Source organism: Danio rerio, chromosome 23 (assembly GCF_049306965.1).
Source record: "Danio rerio strain Tuebingen ecotype United States chromosome 23, GRCz12tu, whole genome shotgun sequence".
Lineage (NCBI taxonomy): Eukaryota > Metazoa > Chordata > Actinopteri > Cypriniformes > Danionidae > Danio > Danio rerio.
In genome coordinates this window covers 36,435,840-36,455,419 of record NC_133198.1, presented here as the reverse complement: position 1 = coordinate 36,455,419, position 19,580 = coordinate 36,435,840, and the positions used below count along the sequence as shown (strand labels likewise).

The window sequence follows — 19,580 nt, the reverse complement described above, 5'->3', positions numbered from 1 at the left end:
TTAACAATGACAGGATATTAATCAATTTAAACAGTTCTATGAATATATATTATTAAAGGAATATAATGATGAATATAGGTGATTGAAAAAGAATGAAATGAGAAAGGTATGATGAATTTTCAATTAACGGCTGTTTACAATACTATGTATTTTTGCGTCTATTTCATAAAATGTAAATGTACAAATGGAATCAAACATATAATATGTCAAAGATGCTAAAAGGATAAGATATATGTTATGTAAAAAGAAGAGCTAAGTAAAAGAAGAAGTAATAAATGATTGATGTGTGTGGTAACAAGGTGGGAAAAATAATACGCTTGTGCGTCGTCCCATTCCGTTTCGACCATGTTGAAATGTATTTTTTTGTTAAAGAATTTTTATGTATGATATTTCTGTTCGAAATAAATCTAATATTAATGTTATTATACTAAAGCTATTTTGGGATGAGAAATGCAAGTTATTTCACTCCTTTGCGAAGCTTCATCCCACTGTGCTGTTCTTTTGCACAACAAGCAAAAAATCATTTCCTTTACAAGACTCTTTAAACCAGGCTGTAGTGCACTGTGGTAAGCAGTAAAGGGCGGATTATGTGAGGCAAGAGCTTACGGGCAATTTTCCTAAATGAGCGCCACAGTTTCTGCAAATGGAAATAGTTGGAAGACTTAAACTGCTCTGATTGCTTCAGCTGAGTAAATACAATCAAAAAGCATTTGTGTGCCCACCTCAGGGGGCTCCAGAGCAGAGCCACATCTGAATCATCAAAGAGCTCTTTTCATGTACTCGCACCATAGCAAAGTGGAGTAAATGTTACTGTGTGCCTTTAGGCGTAAAGTTGCTGCTCAAGTGAAATACAGTTTGCATGTAATGGATAAAATGAGAAGCTTCTATCTACAGTAGAGATGAATAATTATTATCAACCCATTTCCTTTGTTTTGATGTTCAGTTTTGAGGTTTCGTTGTCAAAATGGGCAAAGATTGAACCCAAAGTGTGTAAAGAGGTGAAAGGTTGAGGTGGCCGTGCCATGGATGTTTTATACAGCAGAAAGTTGGGACTCTTATAGATCATTTTGAAGGATGTAAACAAAAACAATGCATTACATTTTAAATTTCTATAGCTTCAGAGAGTCCAAAAGAAGCCACATATTGATAAATAACATTATTATAGCTGTTTTACCATTAAGTTATGGTTGAATCATCATAACTTGTTACAGTTATGAAATAGTTTGATAATGAGCAGGAAACATTAATAGACCATTGACATGACCAAATTGAAATGGTCTACACAGTTAGATGGCAGAGGTAACTTTTGGTTCCTTTCCTCGCTTCCATCACTCAATCAGACAGCAATTTCCATGCAGGACAATGAGCTTTGCCACACAGCAAAATGGGTCAAGTAGTTGTTTGAAGCCTGATACATTAAAAAAGGGCAGACCCAAAGTCCTGATCTAAACCTGATTGAAAATCTTTGTAGACTACTTTATCTACCCATTTTTATATGTGCTGCTGTGTGCAGCTTAGACAAATTAATTTGCCTCTTGGATTAATAAAGTGTAATTAGTCAAATATTAATTATCAATCAATCAATCAATCAGCCAATCAATCAATCAATCAATCAATCAATCAATCAATCAACTGTGGAAGAAACTGTAGCTGCTCAAGATCGCAACCCAAATATAAATCTATAGCAATCTGCATATTATCTATCTGTGTACATTTAAATATATTAACTTTTTTGTCATGCATGGTTTTTGCATATTTAGATATCAGATATAATATGTCACATATGCATAATATTAGATATATCGATATCGAAATATGACTTTGCATGTTCTGTATGTAATTTGCATATATAATCAGAGTTCTTTATGGGAACAGAGCAGTGTGTGAGACTAGTGATGCCTGAGGATGTCTCCTCAGAAAGTTCATCTGTGAATGTTTTTAATGCTACAATTATTGCAGTTCTCAGGATTTTTGTGAAATGGTTTTGATTATTTTATTAAACCATTGTTCTAAAAGCACTACTCGAATTCCATCCAATTTTAACTATCATTTCTGAATAATTCTTCATAATTAAACTCCATTGTAATATTTACATTTTTTTCCTATTTTTTCAGATGGGGTCTTACTACGGCTATTCTGTGGCTGCCACTGACATTAACAATGACGGGTAAGTAACCAAAACCAGGTATCACAAGAATGTGCACCGCGCAAGAATGTGTTCAATGTTTAAGTTTGTGGTTTGCATCACCTCCAGAATGATGGACCTGCTGGTTGGCGCTCCCATGTTCATGGTTCGTGACTCTGATGGGAGGTTGGAGGAGTTGGGTCGAGTTTATGTGTATATGCAAAAAGGTCCTCTGGATCTCATTCCTCAGCTACCTCACCTCACCGGCACACAAATGTTTGCCCGATTTGGGAGCTCCATTACACCACTTGGAGACCTCAACCAAGATGGATACAATGGTGAGAATTTTGTTTTATTAAATTTGATTTCATTTAGTTGTGTTTATTTTTATTTATTTATTTTGTTTGATTGTTTGTTTTGTGAATAAATATGGATATGATTATGTATTTTTGTATATGATTTGGTAATTAATTTATTTATGGTTGTGGTTACCTATCGTAATTGTTTTTCTCTTTATTTTATTTTATTTTATTATTATTTTTTTTTATTTATTTTATGATTGGATATGATTTGGTATTTTTGAATATGATTTGGTAATTAATTTATTTATGGTTGTGGTAACCTACTGTAATTGTTTTTGTCTTTATTTTATTTCATTTAATTTTTTATTTATTTTTTATTTTATTTTATTTTATTTTATTTTTGGTTATGATTGGTTATGATTGGATATGGATATCATTTGGTAATTCATTTATTTGTTGTTGTGGTTACCTACCCTCATTGTTTTTCTCTTTATTTATTTATTTATTTATTTATTTATTTATTTAGTTTTATTTAATTTTATGATTTGGTATTTTTGGATATGATTTGATTATTAATTTTTTTATGGTTGTGGTTACCTACCGTATTTGTTTTTCTATTTTATTTTATTTTATTTTATTTTATTTTATATTAGGTTATGATTGGGTATGGAAATCATTTGGTAATTAATTTATTTATGATTGTGGTTACCTACCATCATTATTTTATTTATTTATTTATTTTTTTATTTTATGATTGGATATGATTTGGTATTTTTGGATATGATTTGGTAATTAATTTATGTATGGTTTTGGTAACCTAGCGTCATTGTTTTTCAATTATTTTATTTTATTTTGGGATTGGATATGGACAGGATTTGTTATTTTTGGATATGATCTGGTAATTAATTTATTTATGGTTGTAATTTAAACTGTTTTTAAGCCAATCACATTTTTTTGGTATTAGCAAAAACTTCAGTTTTCCCCTAATTCTGCAATCTCCTGTTCAAAGATGTGGCCATCAGCAGTCCATTTGGTGGTGAAGACAAGCAAGGGCTGGTGCTCATATATAATGGGAATGCTGGAGGACTCAGGGAAAAGCCCTCTCAGGTGATCTCTGGACAATGGGCTTCTGCCGGACTGTCAGCGATACCTGCTAGTTTTGGTTATGCACTTCGCGGAGGCAAAGACCTAGATAACAATGGCTACCCAGGTGAGAAAGCATTGTCCGTTTATCTATCATAAACCATTATTATTGAAATAACATCTAATAACATATTTCTTTTTGTTGTTGTGACTGCAGATCTCATTGTTGGGGCATTTGGTGCAGACAAAGCTGTTCTTTACAGGCAAGTTGGACATTTTTGTATGTATATTTAGAATTCAACTCAATGCTGTTCATTTGGACTTTGTACTTTTCAAAGATGGAAAATGTATCGACTGTGTTTTAAAATGAATCGAAAAAAATATTTTTAAAACTGAAAATAATATTTGACACCTGCAATGTTTGCTATATTTAGTATGTATTAAATATAGTTTAAATTAGTGTTGGGAAAAAAATATTGCTGGTAATTGCATCCAAAATAATGTGTATATTTATTATGGATATATATAAATACATGCATGCATACTGATATTTGAGAAAATGTTTAGATAATATTTAGATGTAGAATATTTATGTATATGATGCAAATTATATATAGAAATTGAAATAGCTTCATAATAAATAAATATAACACACACACACACACACACACACACACACACACACACACACACACACACACACACACACACACACACACACACACATATATATTATGTAAAAACAAAGTTTTTATTTTGGATGCAATTAATCACGGTTAATCTTTGCCCAGCACTAGTTTAATTGTTAGTTTAAAACATTTATTTCTATATTGAACTGTTGATCTAATAATCCATTACAAATCCTACCAACCCAAACTATTCTAAACTAGAATAGTTTAGTTATATTTACCTTTTAATCATAATTTTATATCTAAACGAGTGCAGGCTTAATACTTTTTTCATGTTATGCCATTTTCAGGTCCCGTCCTATTGTGAACACCAGTGCCATCTTAAATGTCTACCCTATTATGATCAATCCTGAGGAGAAAGTCTGCGCCATAAGCCGTGGGAATGAGACGCTGCATGTGTCCTGGTATGTCTGCTGTCTTTGCTTGAATTTGTTGCATTCCTTGTTCAGAGCAGTAAATAGTCTTCATTAGACTAAGGTCTTAAGGTTAGGTCATTACATCAGCACCCAGTCTTTGTGTGTCAGCATTGGACGTATGGAAGTGTAGTTGTTGTGCTTCAATAGGCCAAATATTAGGGGTAGTGGAAAATCACATTTTTTTGCGGCAATAATATATATTAATACATTACAACCCATATCAACATCACTATTTGGTTCAATGTTAAAGTCAATTTCATTACCGTTCACTAAATGGGAGTGTTCTTGTGAGTCACCATCAGCATGAAGTTACTTAGTAGTGTAAAGATTTTGGCTATTTTTTAGAACGTCTAATATATTTTGGTTGAAATGAGATAAACAAACTGAGAAATGTTTCTGTTTAGCTAAAACTTAATGGCCAAAGTTTTCCTTTGGGGACACAATTCTAGGTTTTAAAACGGTAATAAATTGCAGTATATCACAATATATTTAAAATCACAATAATTTTTGTGACAAGTATCGGTGACACGAGTATCGTGACACAAGTATTGTGATGATATTATATGGAGACCTTCTAAATATGTCTTTAAATTCCAGTCAGTTCAGTCCAAAGTAAAAATTTTAAAGGGACAACATTCTAAAAACCGCAGTCGTCATTAACAGTCATAAAACAAAACACAAAATCATTGGTAGACATAAAGAATGTTTTTGTCTGTAGCTGTGTCTCATTTTAGAGGCTGCGTCCTCCGAATGATGCAGACTTTGAAGGTGAATCCTTCGAAATCTCCACAGGCCGTACTGAGCATTTTGAGATGAGACGATCTAGCCTAAAGAGGACAGATCCCGTCACCAGGCTACTGTAACAGCTGGTGTTAATAAGCGCTGATAAAATTTGTAATGACTCTTGATTTTAAAACTTATTTTAAGCGATCTGAAGGCAAAGCAAGGTCTACAGCCGCTGGAAATATATTTCCTTTGATTCATACATGTACACATAAACATATAAACTGTCTATAAAATCACTGTTTAGTAAGACATGTCATACCCTTTTTGTATTTTAACATGTGTTTACACATCCAAGTAAAATAAACCTAATTCATACATTTAAACCACAGTTTTCTTTTAAACACATCCTGCTATTTTTAGCGCAATTAATCTTGGAACGTTTAAGGCCGCGAATGATCCACCAGTTGTGTCCTTCATTACCTGGGAAACCAATGACGCATTTTGAGGCTGCATCTGAAAGAGCTTCTAATTTTTTTTAAATTTGACAACCTTCGTCAAGCCGCGATGACACGGCTCCCTTCGAATGCATCCTTCAGAGGATGCAGTATCTGAAATGAGACACAGCGTGTATATTTCTTCAGCTGTCTTTATTTGAATCATTGGTTGTAATTGGCTAATTGGTTTATAATGGACTGTACTGTAGACTGCACTGTAGACTGTTCACTTGTTTTCAGTAATGTGTTAAGGATATTTTATCACTCCCTTCCATGTACTCTAACATGCTTTTTAAGACGTTTATGCATCTCTCTCTTCTGTGGGACACAAGATATTTTGAAGAATACATTCAGAAGATATTTTAAAGAATGCTGGTTGCTGGGTCACTTTGACTTCTGTAGTATTTTTCCTACTATGGAAGTCAATAGAAGCCAGCAACCAGCATTTTCCTAAATATCTTATTTAATGTTCAACAGAAGAAAGAAACTTAAATAGGTTTTGAACAAGTGAAGGGTGAGTGAATGATGGCAGAATTCTTATTTTTAGGTTAACTATCCCTTTTATTCCTTATATGTTAGGCTAGTGGTTACTTCTCTAATGCTGAAACCGAAATAAACAATTGTGAAATGTATTAGAACACTACGTGGCATAATTTTTGCAATGTTAGAAGGCTCAAAACAATGAAAGTAAAAATCTTGAATATTGCGCCACACTGCAGTTTTTCGTGTCGAATATCAAAACTTCTTTCAAGGTATAAAACTGAAGTTAGAAATTCCAGTATTGCAACAACACTGGAGGGGTGTAGATATGCTGTCAGCAAAGGCTTTTCCAAATGGTTTAGATACGCTGTGCTGGTATAGAGTGAGCCAAGAAGGTGGCGAAAAGCATATAATGGGCTTTTCCCACTTCTATGACGCATGTTTTTGAAATATGCATCCTATCGGCAGAGGGAAAGGAAACTCTGAAGGGCTGGTCTCTGTCTGAGGTGCAGCGTGTGTGTCTCCGCCTGTTCTGTTTTATACAAGGAAAGTTTGTATACGTAGGTCTTGATTACACGTCGTTGCCTAGACACAGACTTTTGGGAGAAATAAGAGAGAGAGAGGGTCTAGCAGTGGCTTTGAATGAGATATTGTTTGGTGGTGGAACACAGCTGGGAAACATCAGGACGCACTGAGCTACACACACACACACACAGATGTATACTGAAGCTTAGAAACACACATGGGGAAACACTGAGTTTATTGCACAGGTCAGAAGCAGCCTGGATTGTGATTTTTCTCCTTTTTTAGCCTTTCATTATTTATTTATTTCCATTTGTTGTTTTTCTTTTTATTGGACACAGTTGTTTGAACTCATTCAATCCTTCTTTCGACTTTCAAACTTTCAATCCTTTTTCTGCTGTGTTTTCAATTTTTTTTAAGCTGCCATTGCTTTATTAAACGTATTTCTTTCTTGATTGATTTGGGTTGGACCCTGATTTAGTTCAATAAAATAGATAAATACCTTGATGAAAAAAAAAAGTTAAGTATCTAAATAGTTGGTTTAGATTGTAAGGATCAGATTGTAAGGCTTTCTTTTAGATTAAACTGTTGCTTAATTTTTTTATTTAACTTTTTGTGTTTTTAAAATAATATAAATTATTACTTGCGTTCAGCACAGATGCATTAAATGTATCAAAAGCAACACTTAAGACTTTTATCCTTTTTCATCAAAGAATCCTGTTGAATACGTTACATGTTCCATAACAAAAACATAATATATCATAAAAATAGGAAATGTTTCTGGAGCATCAGATCAACACAAATAATTCCTCAAGGATCATGTGATGCTTTTTATAATACTATATAATGTCGGCGCCATTAGCCTAGTTGTTAGTTGCGTTGACTTATAGCACTGTGGTGCACACGGTGACCTGAGTTCAATTCCCAGCTCAAAGTCCTGTGCCGACTCTTTCCCTCTCTCTGCTCTCAATACTTTCCTGTCTGTCCTCTACTATCCTATCATAATAAAGTGGTCCCTCATTATTCGTGGGAGTTACATTTTATAAATATAATCCGCAACAAGCGAAATCCGCGAAGTAGTCAACTTTATTTTTTTACAATTTTTATAGTTGTGTTAGGGCTGTAAAACCTCTTACTACACACTTTATACGCTTTTCTCAGACAAGCATTAACATTTCCACATTTTACTCTCTTGTTTAAACACTCTCAAAGTTCAAACTTTGTAAAAAATTTAGTCCAATGAATGATACCAAAGATCAAAACCTGTTGGCAGGCGCAAACATACATGGCTGTCAGCAAAAGGTTCATATAGCCTTTTAGCTTTTGTGTGTATAATGTTGGCACCCAGTGTAATGTTCTTTTTCCTGCCGTCATTGATCCACAAAACTAAAGCACACTCTATCTTTAAGGGGGTCGCACACTGGATGTGCCGCACACATGACAGTAGGAAGTAACAAATACCAGACCAGCGTTACCAACTTAGCAGCTTTGTCACTATATTTAGCAACTTTTCAGACCCTCCTAGCGACACATTTTCAAAAAAAGCGACAAGGGACATATCTAGTGACTTTTTTTTTGTTACTGGACATTTTTATAGATTCTCATGTGTCCGTACTGTAGCGTTCCTATTCTTCTCAATGAGCTGCGCTTGGTTCCATCAGCCCTTCCCCCACCTGAGCGCTCACAGGCTTTTACCGTCTCTCCCACCTGCAGCCTGAGAGCAGATCATTCCTCTGCTCACAAATGGCAGATTTTTGCTGCGAGTGTGAGGTGTTTCCTTGGTACAGTCAAAACGATCTGCTTCTCCTCTGTTTTAAATAAAACTTGATAGTTTATTTTTTTACACAGAGTTTTTAGTGACACCAGTTTCTGAACTTTAGAAACTGAGTTTATTATGTCTGAGATTTCTGCAAATTCACTACACATCTACTGAATTCAAACAATGCATTAATTAAATTGTAAAAAAAAACTGTTAAAAAAGAAACTGTTGGACGTGATGACATCATTAATATGCAAATTGACGAATGATGCGATCTAACGACTTTTTGAGTCGAGCTTAGCGCCTTTTCATTAAAAGTAGTTGGCAACACTACCTGAGACGCACACATTCGCACATTATTTAAAATTGAATTTATTCAGATGGCGCTCTGTATAGCGGCAGAAGTATTAACCATGTCCTGGGTTGTAGCTAGGCAATGCAGACAGCCACCTACTTGCGGCACCGGTGTGCCTATCCTGATATAAACCTATGTTTACAATTTTAAACTGTATGGCGATGTGTGGCACGTGGCGCAGCTCATCCAGTGTGTGACCCCTATTTTGCATCCTTGTTGAAATTCGCACTGCTAGTGATCAAAGATTTATGTTAATTTGGCAAGCTGAACACATTCTGTACTGTACAGGAGACACGGAGAACATTGATTGACAATGGTCTACAGCCAATCAGGACGCAGAACACAATACACTGAAAAAAGGCATGTCAAATAGCACAAAAAAAATCGACGAGGCTGTGAAAGGTCAACCACTGTATACCGAGGGACCACTGTATATATATTTTACAATATAACAATAGAGAAAAGCTTTATTTTATATTGCCATATTTGTTGAAAAAAAGAACATATTCTTAAAATAAAATAAAAATATCTTACTGCCCCCAAACTATTGAACAGTAGTGTATATTACAAAAGTTTCCGGCACAGACACGACCTTAAACTCTCCTGGGTGAAAACATCTTTACATGTGTTGTGTGATCCATTACACTCTAGTCTTCTTTCCTTCCAGCCGTCAAGCCATATAGCCCTAGGAAACAATAAAACCAAATATTCCATAGCCGAAGAGATGTAAGCAATGTGTTTCTAATGCCTCTCTGTAATAAATCCACTTCATCTTTCATTGTTTGTCTCCTCTTCTGCTTACAGTGTCAACTTAAGCTTCTGCCTTTCAGCCAATGGCAAGCACCTGCCAAATCATCTCGGTAAGTCACATCTGCTCCTGTTTACCCAGCTATAGGAGTCTGTTTCCGGGGTTATCACAAACAGAAAGCTTTTAAAACAATATGCCGAATTTAGAAAAAATTATTTGCGACACTGGTGGTTGTTATGTAAATGGCATACGACAAACTATTACTATTGCTCATGTAATGTACAGGAGACTTAATGTGATTCAGTGTCCAAATATATTCTCATTTTGAAGTTCAGTTTTGTTTTATTAATAGAAGTAAAAAGAAGTCTGACAAACCTTTGTGCTAATGCACTTTTAACATTGAGTCAGGGTGACAACGAGGGTGAGGGTCCAAACGCAGTTTATTTACAGCTTAGTCAGGCAGGCAATGGTTAAACAGGAAGGGTAATCCAAAATCGTAGTGTGGTCACAGGCAGAGGTCGGTGCAGGCGGCAAATAGGATAAACAAGAAACAAGGCAAGGCTTAAAAGGCATGGCAAGACTAGACAATGATCCCGCTTTTTTATTGTTACATGTAAACAAGACTCAGCAATGTGTGTGTGTGCGTGTGTGTCTGTGTGTGTAAGAGTGTGTGTGAGTGAGGTGTTTTTATAGTCCTAGTAATCAGTCCATGGGGCGACACGGGGGCTCAGTGGTTAGCACTGTCACTTCTCAGTAAAAAGGTTCGAGTCCCGGCTGGTTTCCCCCACTGTCCAAAGACACGCACTAGGTGAATTGAATAAACTAAATTGGTCGTGGTCTATTTGTGTGAATGAGTGTGTATGGATGTTTCCTAGTACTGGGTTGCAGCTGGAAGGGCATCTGCTGTTTAAAACATATGCTGGATAAGTTGGCAGTTCATTGTGGCAACCCCTGTTGAATAAAGCCACAGGAAAATGATGAATGAATGAATAATCATTCCATCATGAATTTCCAGCTGTGTGTGTTTAATTAGGGGGAATCAGGAACTGGTGTGTGTGTGCAAAGACTTCTAAAGCAGGTCGCACACCAGAAGCGCTGCTCGGCGGCACGCCGCGCAGCGCCACGCAGCGCCATGTATTTTAGAATTCTAAACATAGGTTTCTATCAGGATACACACACCGGCGCCGCAAGTCGGCGGCTGTCGGCGGCGCCCGGCGACGGCTCAGGACGCAGTTCATTTTTCAGCCGCGCCACAGAGCGCCATCTGATTAGTTTCATGTAAAATATCATTCGAATGTGCGCGTCTGGTGTGCGATACTTTAATCTGTCATGTATTATTAACATTTATTAGTATTTTTCCAGAATCTTATGTTTAAACAAACAGATTAATTAACATTAATTAAATATGCATTTGCATACGAAAAACACTACAATTTGCTACTTGAAAAAATCTGAACATTCATTCAATATTCTTGATTATTTATTTATTTTTTTTAAACAAACTATATTACACTGTGAAAAGCAATTAGATACTTTAAAAATATAAGCAAACCAGTTGCCTTTAAAGCAACAAGTTGAAAAAAGTAAGTAAACCCAATGCTTAATATATCTATGCATTCACTTAATAATTATAAGGCAAGGAGTTTACTCTCTATTTTTAGCAAAGTTAACTTATTGCTTTTTACAGTGTAGTCAGGTTTTTACAAAGGGAATTTTTAAAATCTTTCTTTTTTGTTAACTGCATAATTAAGAAAATACTCTTAATAGCCTGAAATGTCTATTTATGTCTATGTACATATTTAAAATTAAGATATGAATATAATCATAACATTTGGAGTGTGTAAGTGCTTCTGAAGGAGAAATATGGCTCAGTGCATAATTGATTGGGAGAAAACAGCCTTAAAAATAGTCACATATCAATAAAGTAGTATAAAAGAAACTCCTAACAGTGCGAATGGGATGTTTTCTGTTAGACTGAAAAAACACTTCAGAAAAACCCTGAAGTCGATCTAAAAGTTGCAGGTGCATGTGTTTTGCCTGCAGTGTTAATTTAACTTTTGTTTTAAAAATAAACCAGTTGTTCGGCATCTAACAGAGCATTCACTGCTACCCCAATCTATAAGCCCTTGTTTTTGCATCAACAACCTTTACAACGTATTTATTCAGTAATTACTTCCCTCTATTCCCCTCTGGGCTAATGATACCACCATATGCCCTGCCATTAGAGGCCTTGACTATGTGCAAAAAATAACACCTACTGCACTCGCTCCGATAACAGAGCACAGGTGCCCAACATGCATGCAAATTCCTTCATGCCCTTTCCATCAAAAGCTTTTCTAACAGTCCTTCCCTTCAGGTGGTGGATGATGATAAATCCTGAATGTTTGGAAGGACTTTCCACCTAACGCCAGAGCAGAAATATCTGATCTGACCAATAGGCAATAGATTTAGTGCTGTGTCAGCACGGCGCAGTCTTGCACCTGAATGGGGAGCCAAATTGATTTCTAAATATATCTGTGTGTGTGTGTGTGTGTGTTGTAGAGTTTAATGTGGAAGTTCAGCTGGACCGTCTGAAGCAACAGCAGAAAGGGGCCGTACGGAGAGCTCTGTTTTTAGAAACACAGCTCCCTGCTTTGCATCGGACGCTGACTGTGCCGAATGGAGCCAGAGTCTGCAGCGATACCAAGATCTACCTGCGGGTGAGTTTGACCTCAAATTAACTATAGACTGAGCATTGTAAATTGAGACTTTATTGGTCATAAAAGGGATGGTTTACACACAGTGACACTTTGCTCTTAGTTTAAACACTTCTTTTCGGCATCCCAAGTTTGTGTCCCAGCTCACAGACCTTTCCTGATAGGCTCCCCCTCTTTGATTCATGTCTTTTTACTCTACTATTGTAGGTTTAAAGTTCATCTAAAATAAAATAAAAAAAACTACACAACCTAAGGCCATTTAAGATTTAGGTAGCATTTCATTAGTTACCTATAGTACCGATTTCAGAAGTGTATAAGATTTTTAGCTGAAACTTTAGTGCTTGTTGATTTATAATGCAAGTTAGTGATTGGCATTTTGAGAGTCCAAAAATCATATATAGGCAAAGCTAAACCTGTGGCTTCTGAGGAAACATTAAGATCTTATGAAGGTAATTAAACGGCTTTAGTTCACATGAGAGTTTGTGCAAATGTATATTCGTTTTGTATATGTATGTGCATTTTGTTAATAACCAAGCTTAAGAAATGCTATTGTTAATTTTTTGGTGACCTTTCACTGTATAAAGGTATTACTAGCTTATTGCAATAAACTCTTGCTACAGCTTGGTTTGATACACACTACTGATGCGACAATATAATATTTAGGGCAAATTGATCTTTTTCCCACCTAAGACATCTGATAAAGTGTTAACAAAAATGAAAGACTCAGTTTGGCCTTACATCGGAAATAGATAGATAGATAGATAGATAGATAGATAGATAGATAGATAGATAGATAGATAGATAGATAGATAGATAGATAGATAGATAGATGGATGGATGGATGGATGGATGGATGGATGGATGGATGGATGGATGGATAGATAGATAGATAGATAGATAGATAGATAGATAGATAGATAGATAGAACAATGGATGGATAGATTCGAGAAATAGATTCGATAGTTGCGACTGATGGATGGAATGATGGATGGATGGATGGATGCATGGATAGATTCGAGAGATAGATTTGATAGATACGACTGATAGATGGATGGATGGACGGACAGATGGATAGATTGATTGATGGATGGATAAATAGATTAGATGGATGGATTCGAGAGATACGACCAATAGAAGGATGGATGGACAAACGGATGGATTAATGGATGACTAAATAGATTAGATGGATGGATGGATAGATGAATGGATTCAGTGTTCATGTAAATAAATATCTGTCTAAACTTTCATTTTTGGTGAAATATACAGGATCCATATCACTACTTGTATTTCGATGCATACAGAAATAAATATCTTTAATGCTAATACTGTGCCATGAGACACTGTTACAACGCTAGGTATTATTATTAATCATTAATAAACTTGTGAAGGTTTTTTTGTGGTTTTTATGTACATTTTATAAGGAACAGTGCTGTGAGGCAAAGAGAATTAAGAGTACGGTGAGCTAAACAGTGGAAAAATGAGCTGTTTTAAGTGAGTTTTCCATTCCTTGATTCAGCACAAGTGTTAAAAGTGAGGATAAGCAAGATGAGTGTGGCAACTGACGCCAAAAATGCAGCGCGAGATTAAGAGTGTCATTTCGTCCTGCTTTGTGACCTTTCTCACAAACTCCCGCTCTGTTTTCCTCTCCGCCGGAGTGTAGGATGAGAAGGACTTCAGGGATAAACTGTCTCCCATCTTCGTTGCTCTGAACTTCAGCCTGAATCCTCAAGCAGCAGCAGACAGGCACGGACTGCAGCCCATCCTCAACTACCAGACGGCAGAGCTCATTGAACAGAAAGTACGTACATCTGCTGCTGCTCCACATATCCCACAAAGCGTTACATGAACAGTCATATTACATGGTGTGGTATAGTGTTGTCATGATACTGGAATTTCTAACTAAAACTACTATATTCTATACTAACTATCTAACTATCTAAAAATAATCAACACCATATTATTTGATACCAATTTTGATACCACAGAGAAATATTGCAGCAGTATAAATTAAATTGACACATTTTGTGCTTGTCTTTTGGTTTAAAACCAAAATCATGGCCCAGTGTTAAAGAAACACTCTACTTGTTTTAAAAATAGGCTCATCTTACAACTTATCTAAAGTTCAACTTTTGAGTTTTAACATTTTTTAATTCATTCAGCCGAACTCAAGGACTGGCGAAAGCAATTTTAGCTTAGCTTAGCATAAATCATTAGCATGTCACTCAAAAATGACTAAAGAGTTTTGATGATTTTCCTATTTTAAAGCTCGACTCTTTTGTAGTTATGTTGTGTACTAAGACTGATGTCAAATGGAAAAATTGATCATTTTCTAGGTCAATATGGAACTATACTCTTTTATAATTAAGGAACTTTTCTAATATTTACTTTTCAGTGTTAAAGAAACACTAGTTTCAAAATTTTTTTTTTTTTACAACTCATCTAGAGGTAAACCTTAGAGTTTGAATGTTGTTGAATCCATTCAGCTGAACCAAAGTTCTGACTGCAGCACTTTTAGCTTAGCTTAGCATAAATCCTTAAATCAGATTAGACCATTAGCATCAAAGAGTTTTTACTGGTTTTCCTATTCACAACTTGACATTATTAAGACTGACGTAGAAGAAAAATAGATAGAAAAATAGCTGATTTTCTAGACCAGTATGGAACTTTACTCTCATTGTGGCGTAATAATTAAGGAACTTTACTGCCATACCATAGCTAAAGCATGCACAATGTTATTGTGCAGTGTCTGAAAACCAAGAAGTTCTCTAGCTGTCTGGAAAGCAGTTTTTGAGCTAGAGGAAATGCGTAGCAGGTACAGCAGAGAACTTTTCATTGTGCTATCAGAAGAAAACTACTGTGCCTTGTGGAGAGGTGTGTGCATATGGAGGGTGAACAGATTTGTGTTTTTTTTTTTTTTCCTGGGCAGACCCTCTCACAGACCATGTGTTGTCTGTTTAGGTTTAACATTTTGGGTGGCAGTTTTCTGTCGGTAGTTATTGAGACTGTGCCGAACACGTGGGTCGATCTCTCCATATGCATAAAACATTCAAGCCAAAGGTCTTGGAAACATTGCAGAGGGAGCGGTCCACTGAAACTTTCAGTCATTCAGGCCAAAGTGAAAGCACTTCGTTTTTGATGAATAAAAGCTTTTATAATAAATGAATTATTTACTATCTATCTATCTATCTATCTATCTATCTATCTATCTATCTATCTATCTATCTATCTATCTATCTATCTATCTATCTATCTATCTGTCTGTCTGTCTGTCTGTCTGTCTGTCTGTCTGTCTGTCTGTCTGTCTGTCTGTCTGTCTGTCTGTCTGTCTGTCTGTCTGTCTGTCTGTCTGTCTGTCTGTCTGTCTGTCTGTCTGTCTGTCTGTCTGTCTGTCTGTCTGTCTGTCTGTCTGTCTCTCTGTCTCTCTGTCCATCCATCCGTCCACCCGTTCATCTGTCTGTCTATCTATCTATTTATCTGTCTTTCTGTCTAATAATAATACATTTTTAGCAATAATATTTTTTTAGTTTCTAGATGTAGTTCTAGATGTTTTAGTTCTAGATATCTAGATGATGTTTTAAAAATAGTGAATGTATATTGTTTTCTATTGCAAACTAGGCAGGCCTTTCTATTTCAATCATTAATGAATTGATGAATTCATCTGAACAAAATTGCATTCATATGCTTTATATTTGCACATTACGAGTAATGTCAAGCTTCTCATATGAATGAACATGTTTCGGGCCTCCCTTTAACAAATGTTGTGTCGTCCTCTGGTTTGCTGACCCATTCATGCTTGACACTTCCGTAAACACTTGAAGCTGGTTTAGGAAGGACATATGCACATGTTGACCATCCTCTAGTATCTGTGCTTTCTAATTGTTTGGTTGCTGCAGTGAATCCAAACAATCCTCTTGAGGAGGTTCAGAAAGGCCTGATGCAGAGCTGTGGAAAAAGCGGCCGGTCTAATTAGAGCTCTGAAACTGCTGATTACAGGGAAGACAATTTGCCCTTTCTAATCTCTTTTACTTTTTTTTTGTGTCCTCATCGTCATGTTGCGTCATCCTCGCACATGTTGGATGTTCAGCGTCAGGTGGTAGCAATTAGCCGATATGACTTTCCCCATTTCTTTATTTTTTTCAGTCATTTATAGTGTATATAGACGGTCTCTCATTAATATGTGTGTGGTTTAATTGATGTGTGTTTACATGATGATTATGATTTTAAAATTACGATTTGTTTATCTATTTGGATAATATATACTACTGGTGAAAAGTATTCTGCTAACCTGCCATTTGTTTTATAAAAAATACTGTAATAATTGTACTTTTTGTAAATTATATTACAATTCTTATTGATTAAAGTTTGAAATTGTCTTTACTCCAGTGAATAAAAAAGTGGAAATTTCAGTATTATTACTCGTATTGTCAAATGATTATAAAGAATTATAGTAGTATCAATATAATGGAATATTATTAATGTAAACATAATATAATATTTGTAATTTGTGTAATATTACTGATTGCAATCATGTAACATTCAGCATAGTATATATTAATACATTTTTACGAAAAAAGACTTATTAAGTGAAGATTATTTATTAAATAATTTCGAGAGAAGAACGTGCTTATGATTAATCACGGTTGGTCCTGCTACTAACGCATGATTCACCAATCAGATGATTCCTAACTCACTATAAATAACCAGAGTTTCTTACTTTAGTTATCTTCACCTTGAAGAATGTCAAGTGGGATTATGATTAAACAGAAAACACAGTTCAGGACAAAGTTTAACCCTAAAAAGTGAAAGATTTTTTTTTTTTTTTATTCCTGTCTTTATGTAAGATTTCAAGCACATTTAAATCATTTGGGCACTAGAAATTATAAAAAGTTTGTCTGCAAACTATTAACTTATGAATTGTAATTAATTTTTTTAGATAATGAAGCCTATAGTAGTCAACATTTGAAGTGGATCAAACTAAGTTTTTCAAAATTGACCTTGGATACAATTTTTCAGCAAAGTTGTGTTATTTTCGTTTATTCATTCATTTTTCTTTGGCTTAGTCACTTTATTCATCAGGGGTTGCCACAGCGGAATGAACTGCCAACTTATCCAACATATGTTTACCACAGCGGATGCTCTCCAGAAAACCATAAAGCCCTGTTTATTTAGTTTGTATCTTTGTTATATTGTATTAATTTATGCTTCTAATATGTTTATTATATTTTATGCAGATTCACTCCCCTACAAAATCATCACAATCAATATAAAATGTATTATTGTGCAGCTCTATTTCAAATATAATTAAAACCTACAAAAATTTCATTAGTAAATGTATTTACTAAATGTAGTAAAGTATTAACTAAATGTAATATATAAATGACCCATTGATTTTGATTTATTTAATATTTTATCTTAACATAATCATTGGGGTGTATTTATTTTTGCACCATGATCTTAAATTAATTAATTAATTAATTAATTTATTTATTTATTACCTTTGGTACCGACTAATCTAATGTAAAAACCAATAAACCATATTTCCACTCAATGGCATCCCATATAATATTTTAATTTAAAAGCAAGAGTGATGTTTTCCTGAGAAATCTGTTTGGGTGTATCATATACGGTGGTCACTGTAGATGTGTATATATATATATATTTATATATATTGAGTGTGTGGTGAGGGCTGGGTGGTGTCGCGTGCAGCTAGCATGTGGTTCAGGATCGGCAGCCTCAGATGTGGATGTTGGTGGCCGATTGAACAGTCTTATGGGTAAACCCATAGCTCTTTATGCCCTTCGAAGGAGCTTTATACGTTTTTCAAACCCGTTCACATCTGCTCCTCAGGCCGGGATTCATTCAGCAGTGTTTACTAATGTAAAACTTCACATTCAGTAGGTTGAGGACTGATGTTTACTGATGCTAATGCTAATGTTTATAGTCATTCTGAATGACTCTCTCCTCTGGGGATTACATGGCCATGCGCTAATACTTGACCTAACTGGGTGGACTGTTTATAATGAGTGTCTGGTGTGTACTAAGAACTTATCTGAGTGCTCTGCAAAAAGCTTTGGTTATACATTAAGGTTTGTTGGGTTGTTTTTATATTTTTGTGGAGTGGCCAGAGATTGTTGGGTTATTGGTTATAGGAAGTGTGTCTGTTATGCTTATTTTAGGGCTATGATGCACAAGTGACTGCTCTATAAATGATTAAAGAAATTATGTGATGGAGTCCTTTTTTACAGTGCAGTGCTCATAAATGAATGACTAAGTGTCCATTATTATTCTTGAATTTATCATTAATGTTAAAATGGTTCTTGTTATGTCTTATTGTGAACTATTCATAGGGTATTTTCTGACATTATTCAAAGTTTTGACATTTCCCTTTGGGCTTTTTGTAAGACTATGTTTACACAACAAAGATGTACCCAAAAATGGAGAGAAAAAAATCTTTTTTAAAAACAAGTACACATATCTGCGAAAAGGCCTAAAAAGCTTTGATATGTATAAAGTGTTCGGAAACTTTGAGCAACAACCAGTGCTTAATTTGTAAATCAATAATTCCCGGAACAAAACCAGGAAATAAAAGTTACAATGACCGACGTCTGCCACACAATTTCAGTTTTTACAGAACATTACATCATTAAATGGTGATAGTTCAAAATAAAGCATCACATTTCTGAACGGTCTTTAATAATTTTGTGCCATATAAGATTAAAAAATATCTACAAAACAAATCTCTTATGAAACATCACTATTCTGCTTACTAACACCACTGATATGGTTCACGTCTAAGTAAAAAATAAATAATTAAATGACTCTTCAAGAAGATTCACAGTAACCTCTTCTGTCATGTTTACTGGCTGATTTGACTCACTTTGCTTCTGTCTCCTCCTATCCTGATCCAGGGATGCAGTTCCATTTTTTTAGAGATTCCTTTTGATCAGGCTCGTTGTCAGATTTACTTATGGTTTTTAAAAAAAAAAAAAAAAAAGGAAATACGCACAAGTTAACGCCGGATCCATTAAAATAATTACCGAAACTCAAAACCACTTTGAAACTTGATTTCTAGTTGCGTTTTCAAACCAAAAAATATTTTAGTGTAAACAAACTGGCAAAACATTTAAAAAGTTTCCATTTTTGGCTGAAAATTTTGTTGCATAATCAGCCCCTAAAATATGATTA

The 19,580-nt window shown here is 35.0% G+C and overlaps 1 protein-coding gene across 3 annotated transcripts in view; it reads left to right on the top strand.

The window, feature by feature from the left end:
• Nucleotides 1–19,580, top strand: part of itga5 (integrin, alpha 5 (fibronectin receptor, alpha polypeptide)) — a 112,057-nt gene that overhangs the window by 61,025 nt on the left and 31,452 nt on the right. For all 3 annotated transcript variants that reach the window (XR_012398264.1, XR_012398265.1, NM_001004288.2), the window contains exons 11-18: nucleotides 2,115–2,167; nucleotides 2,255–2,463; nucleotides 3,437–3,637; nucleotides 3,728–3,773; nucleotides 4,490–4,603; nucleotides 9,756–9,811; nucleotides 12,241–12,398; nucleotides 14,056–14,193. Coding sequence is in view for 1 of the 3 variants with exons in the window: in NM_001004288.2 (NP_001004288.2) it covers nucleotides 2,115–2,167; nucleotides 2,255–2,463; nucleotides 3,437–3,637; nucleotides 3,728–3,773; nucleotides 4,490–4,603; nucleotides 9,756–9,811; nucleotides 12,241–12,398; nucleotides 14,056–14,193 (975 nt within the window). In the remaining 2 variants the exon portion in view is untranslated. The remainder of the gene's footprint in view (nucleotides 1–2,114; nucleotides 2,168–2,254; nucleotides 2,464–3,436; nucleotides 3,638–3,727; nucleotides 3,774–4,489; nucleotides 4,604–9,755; nucleotides 9,812–12,240; nucleotides 12,399–14,055; nucleotides 14,194–19,580) is intronic.